Raw genomic sequence first — 6745 nt, 5'->3', positions numbered from 1 at the left:
TGGACTGGTTCTACGGATAAGTACCATTTATACAGTATAATAATAAAAGCAGATTATTTTATTTTATAATACAGCTTTTAACAGTAGATTGTGTACCTGTAAATGACCTATTGCATAAAGTGTGTACACTTTAAAGTTACAGTACTTTATTTCATATAAAGCAGGTTAACGTTACATCACAACTTAAAATATTATTTGAAATCATGTACAATAATAAAATAATTTATTGAATTGTTTTCATTTTTGCTGTTTAGAGTATTTTAACACAAATATTCCAGAACAGAATACAATTTTCAGATATACTTGCTATAATGAAGACTTATAAAAGCATTTACAATACCAGGTTGAGTATCCCTTATCCAAAATGCTCGGGACCAGGAGAATTTTGGATAACGGATTATCCCGTATTTCGGAATATTTTAATATTTCAATGATGTATCTTGAGGTATCTTGCAGTTATGTTGTACATATACATCAAACACATGAAATAAACACAAATATATTTTATTTGTGCATAAAACAAGGTTTCAAAACATGAAACAAAGTTTGTGTACAATCTCAGGCACTGAATGTAAATGCCAAGCAATCATTGTCTTGTACATATATAGTGCCAGTTACATATCATGCCCTCAGTAGTGCTGTTACAGATGTCCCCAGTAAGTTTTTAGCAAAAAATAATTTAGTTCACTTTCTGGAATGTATGGTTTTCGGAATAATTCGGATAACGGATATTCGGATACGGGATATTCAACCTGTACTTTTAAAAGTAATGGCAAAAAACGGCCATTCTGAAATTAGATTGTATTGTATTTTTTCTTTTCTCGTCAGTTTTAGTAAGTGTTCATGAACATGATGAACTGGAAAAAAATGTATGCAAATTGTGATTAATAATATGGTACTTTAGAGAAGATACATTTTTTGCTGTATTACAGTTTTTGGGCAATATTAAGGAACCTCACATATATAAAAAAGATTTGACCCTTCCTCAGCAGCCTAACCATCATTAGGACATTTTGTACCTGCAAATCATCATCCTGAGATAGTCCATTTTCCTGTAGAGGCATTCCAAGGTCTAGAGCAGGGGTGGGGAACCATTTTTGTGCCAAGGGCCGTTTGTATGGGGAAAAAATCCTTCGGGGCCATATGTAAAAATGTCTCTTACAAATTGTCCTGCTGCAGCCGTCCCACACTCCGGCGGCTGCTGCTGAATAGGGCTGACAGTCTCTGGCTGCTGCTAATTAAGAGGAATCTCGCAAGAACTACCGACCTCTCACGAGAATTCCCCTGTACTTGACTCCCGGCAAATCCGCCGAGCGGGTGGGTGGGCCACTCAGACCGGCTACGGGGGGCCGCATATGGCCCTTGGGCCTGAGGTTCCCCACCCCTGGTCTAGAGACTCCTAAGTTTTTTTCTTAACTTTGTTAGTAGCTTGACCAGTAGGATCCAATACCCTGGCATGGCAGAGCGTGGGCAGAAGATTTAAGAGCATTTAGCTCAAGTGTGGAAATGGGTGAATTTTGCAGCTCAGTGTTAATGCATTCAGCACTGTAGAAGGATCACAGACTATGGAATCCAGGTATGTATAATGGGCCAATGCCAAATATACTGCTGAGGCCAACATCTTGGATCCTACTTTGGAGAACCCAATCTCATTCAAGAAACTGAACAGCGATCCTTGAAATCTTTTCTCCAAAATGTGGAACCATCCTTTAAGCTGATGCTTCATGACTGACTCCGTGCTAGCGTTTCCTCCCATCGGTGCAATCTCTTATGGATAACCAGGCTTGAATTCTGACTAAAACATTTATCACAATAGGAACATTTGAATGGTTTTTCTCCAGTGTGGATCCGCATGTGTGAAGCCAAGCTGGAAGTCTGGGTAAAACATTTTTGGCATTCCGTACATTTGTATGGTTTCTCTCCTGTGTGCGACCTCATATGCCGCACAAAGTACGACTTATCGCTGAACCGCTTGTCGCACTCACTACACTGAAATGGTCTCTCGCCGGTATGGATCCGCATATGTGCAATGACACTGGAGTTCTGGCTGAAACATTTAAAACACACAGAGCAAGAGTAAGGCTTCTCCCCAGTATGAGTCCTTAAGTGGCGCAAAAGATAGGATTTATCGTTAAAGCTTTTGTCGCAGTGGTTACACGAGTAGGGTTTTTCGCCTGTGTGAATTCTCATGTGTCTCACCAGCAGGGAATTGCCACCAAAGCTTTTACCACACACAGTACAAATAAACAGTCTCTCTTTTGGGTTTAATCTTTTATCAGCAGTGTTGTCGGGATGTTGACTAGTTAAGTCCTCGCTTCGGAAGATTTCATTAGCTTCCTCTTTTGGTGGCGTTTTTCTTTCCCTTTTGTCAAACAGGTCCCTCCATTGCAGGATATTCTCCTTGGCTTTACTGGTCTGCCTCTCATCCATTTTCGGGCCTTCTACACATCGTTTCAAGGCTTGGTCTTCAACTAAAAACACAAAGAATTTTTGTTTACTTGGACAGGCCAACAATGCAAACCTACATCCTTCCTGAGCGTACATACTTTGGTCCGGGAAGCGTGCCGCTCCTTCTCCGCAGCACCAAAGACTTTGCTCTCTAGTGCATGAGCCCTCTTCCAGAATATCAATGGAAGATGGAGCTGGCACAGGAGGAGGGGCTCGCTTGCTGAATCAAGTTAAGATGCTCTTGCGCAATCCATTCTGCCCCTTCAATCTGAACAACACCCTATTGAAGAGTTCCTGAAGCAACTCTGTTGAGGATATGCTGATTAGACCTTTTATTTAGGCGGTATTCAATGTTGGTCGTGCTCCCGCAGCCATCTCCCGATGGGGGGGGGGGGGGAGATGGCTGCGGGGCCCTATTCAATGCGGTCTTCCCTGACAGCATTGAACAGGGGTTCTCTGCAGAACGAGCACGACATCACAAGCGGTCGGGCTCGTTCTGCCGAGAAAAGCCAGAAATAGGTGAGCTCCCGGCTGGAGCTCCTCTATTTCCGCCCTCAACTCGCGGCCACACCCCTTTCTCGCCGCTCAGCGGCCGGGACATTGAATCCTGACTGCCGAGCTCAAGTCGAGCAAAGTGAGAACGGGACAGGACCTTTCTCGACAGCCGTGCCCCTGACATTGAATAATTATTTTATTGCTTGGATATTTATTCATCTTGCACCTGGCCATCACTTTTCTAACAGATGTTCCACCTCTCCCTTGTCCATATAATTTTATATGAAACAAGGTGAGCATGGGAGTGCTTCAGGATGCCAACATCATAGCGCACTAAGCGCACAGTTATTGGGTGATTTGGGCACATTGACACCAACATTTGTATATGCTCTCAAGTGACTGCAGGAAATATTCAATGAAATTCTGATCATAATAAATATAGGTAAAGATCATCATCATTACTTTATTATTAACTATATACTTTTGATTATAACATTAATGGATATAAAAGGATTTATAGTTGAATTCCTTTATTATGTTCTCAGATATCTGGAGATTTATTTATGCTAATGTTATTTTTATCTTTACAAGGTCTATACAGTATATTATACATTTGAATTGATTCGGTTTATACATATTTTTGGAAAAACGCTTTATAGAGCTCAACCAATACTGTAATGAGTTAGAATTCCACTACCGGCATGGGTATAGCTATAGGGGATGCAGGGGATCCCATTGCTATGTGGCCCAGAGGCTTACAGGGCCCACTACCAGGGTCTGAATGCTCTGCACCCAGGACCACCTTAGCCATTGAGATTGTCCCAATTCCCAGATAGAAAAGAGACTCCCTGGTGATTACATAGAGGTTACATAGTGGTTTGCCCCTATGAGGAGCGTGCTATGTATCTGCACACCAACTTTGATTTGTTACAAGAGAAAGGACCCCAAATTTCATAAACTGACAGTGGGGGTGCCGTTCCCAACAGTCAAAATTAAACAGTATTTCAGGAAAGAGGGAAAGGGACTGTTTGGGGGAACGCACTGATTATTATTAAAATTTAACTTTTATTCATATTCTCTTAATAGTCCCTATTTTTTCTGTGTGGGAAGGAGTACAAACAGTGAAAAATAGAGGTAAAATCACAAACAACAAGACAAAATATACACGTTACACGTATAATGTGCTCAAGAAGAGAAATCGGTGTGTTAAAATTACATAGATGTCTATCTGAAAAATGTCTGTCCAATATAGCGGACAATGTTGGTAATATAAGTGATTCTGTTCGGTTGTGCTGGTTGTTATATACCATTTATTTTGTGTGCGTCTAGTATCCCTTCGTACAGGTACAGTATAATCAATACAACCGGTAGAATTCTGATAATATCCTAGGTCACAGGTAAATTCAGTCATGTGGTGATCATGAGAAAAATATATCCGAAAATATCCAATTGCCAGTTCTGATTACAGATCTGAATACCTGGTATAATCTCTTATTAATTATATAAAATGGATATTTGGTGCCATCTTCTGGTTATTTGGTGTCATTGATTTGATTTTTCAACGTTCTATATTACCCTATATGCATCAATCTGGAATGCTTTTGATTGATGTATATTGTTTGCACACCCCTACTGAACTCCTGTGCACACAGTCTCACAACAGAATTCTCAGATTCTGGATCAAACGTCTACCTATATTTTTGCAGACAAAGAAAAAAATAAGCGTGGGGCGCTCAAAGGGTACACAACAGTTAATGAAATTATTTTTTAAAGAATTTATTATATGGACATACACACATAAAACTTTACATATAATAAAAAGGTCAATAGATATACCAATTAGTCCTTGATAACTTCCAAAAATATCACTTATATTAAATCAGAGGATGTATTTTAATCCCTTTTAGGTGACATTAAGCTGCCGGTTTTAAGAGCTGGTTTGTTAGTGCAGCGCGGCCTCGGCTGTATTATGTGTCAGATGTCTTTCACTAACTTGGAGCCATCCGGTGTATAGATAAATATTCTGCCAAACAAAGTGGAAAGCAACGGTGTCTCTGTTTGGGTGTGGATTGTTTTATCGACCATACTTAGGTCGACACGTTGGGTTGACAGGGGGCAAGGTCGACAGGATTCTAGGTTGACTTGGGTGAAGTTCGACATGGGTCTAGGTCGAGACATGCGTTAGGTCGACATGGGTTTTTTCACCCGAATATCGACAGTCAACATGGACACAGTTGGAAGTGAACCGCTGCGCTCGCCATGCTTCATGAAGTACCTGTCGGCACATAAAAACATTGAAAAAAACCATGTCGACCTAACGACCTAAACCCATGTCGACCTAGAACTCTGTCGACATTGCCCCCTGTCGACCCAACGGTGTAGACCGAATGACTGTCGACCTAAGTGCAGTCGACAATACGATCGTATCCCCTCTGTTTAAATTAGAAAACAGTTATATTACCTGCGATATTTTGGGTACTTGCTCGGCAGTAGTGTCCGCTAGCAGTGTTGTACGCAGCTCCTGCAGCACCATAGAGCTTGCACGTCTCGATGCAATGAGCAGGGGTAAGCTGGGCAGCGACATTTGCTCCGTAAGGCATCCCGTACCTCCCGGCTATCCTTCAATGGTGCAGCAGACTGGATCCCACCAGCCTTTGCCTTCTCCTGCACGTGGCTAGGTTCGGCATGACTGCTGACTGACGCTCTGCCACAGCGTCGACAGCAATGCTGTGTTGTGCCGCTTGGAGACAAAGTACCCTCTGGTGGAAGAAGGCAAGTGCACCCGGCCACACTTGCCTTCTTCCACTGGAGGGTAAATGCCGAAAATACGTGTAGGCAGTGCTATTTGCATATGACTGCCAACAAATACGCCGAATCCAGGTGTATCTACGTTAGTAGATTTCCCCCAATATATACGGGAAAATGGAATATTGTCAATAATCTGAACTAGGGCACTACTATGAGACATAAATAAAACAACTGCTGCCGAGGTGGCATTCTCTTGAGAAGCACTGTACTGTTGAAGTGAGGACCCTTTCCAAATTTTGTCATGGTGCCCAAAAAGTTCTGGTTATGCCACATTCAAGGTTTCCCTTAATAATCAGCTTTGACAAATGTGTATAGAAGTCTTAAGACGGGTACACACGAGGCAATACTCTCTCCATGAGCGATTTTGTCCAAGATTTCCATTGAACTCCTGGGTGAACGATACAGTGCAATCAGAGGTGGCCAAACCTGACCTCAAGATGCACAGTTCTACAGATGTGCACCAGCTAGGTCATTTGGAAAATGTGGGTCTTGGTAGATCTGGAGGACCGGTTTGGCCACCCCCTGCACTAAATTATACTGTTAACGATATTGTTTAGTGAGGTCACCTGGCCCCAGCTCTGTACATGCAGTCGTAGACTGTATAGTCAAATTGAGCAGCATGTACAGACAACAGAGGACATCATTAACGACCCGCAGAAGCGTGCATCACTAGGCGATATTACAAATGATACATCGCTCAAATATCGCTTAGTGTGCATGAGGCTTTTTTAACCCATGGTACATGTGAAATGGAGGCTTCTTACGTTCTTTGTCAATTAAAACAAAAAATTTGAAATGAAATAATATTTTTCAAAATGGAAACAAGAAATACACTTACGCGGTTTGGAAACACTGACACTTTCCTGAAACGTACAACCTAGGGCATCTTTTAAACACTGAACTTCAGCTTTGCCATCTTCTGATGCATTGTCAAGTTGCTGTATATTATTATCTGTAATTAAAATGGAAAAAAATGGGGCATTTTATAAGAAAA

General features: G+C 41.6%; 1 protein-coding gene across 2 annotated transcripts in view; it reads right to left on the bottom strand.

Annotated features, from left to right (window-relative positions):
- Positions 1–611: 611 nt before the first annotated feature.
- Positions 612–6745, bottom strand: part of LOC146043040 (uncharacterized) — a 28111-nt gene continuing 21977 nt past the window's right edge. Inside the window, exons 5-6 of one of the 2 annotated variants that reach the window (XM_083163422.1) lie at positions 6590–6703; positions 612–2471 (exon numbers count right to left, since the gene is read on the bottom strand). In XM_083163422.1, the coding sequence (XP_083019548.1) occupies positions 1723–2471; positions 6590–6703 (863 nt within the window). In that variant the 3' untranslated portion in view covers positions 612–1722. The remainder of the gene's footprint in view (positions 2472–6589; positions 6704–6745) is intronic. The other variant, XM_083163421.1, reaches the window with a different exon arrangement.

Source organism: Crinia signifera, chromosome 19 (genome assembly GCF_055691185.1).
Source record: "Crinia signifera chromosome 19, ASM5569118v1, whole genome shotgun sequence".
Lineage (NCBI taxonomy): Eukaryota > Metazoa > Chordata > Amphibia > Anura > Myobatrachidae > Crinia > Crinia signifera.
Note: the sequence above shows the minus strand (reverse complement) of the source record. Positions and strands in the feature narration are given on the sequence as shown.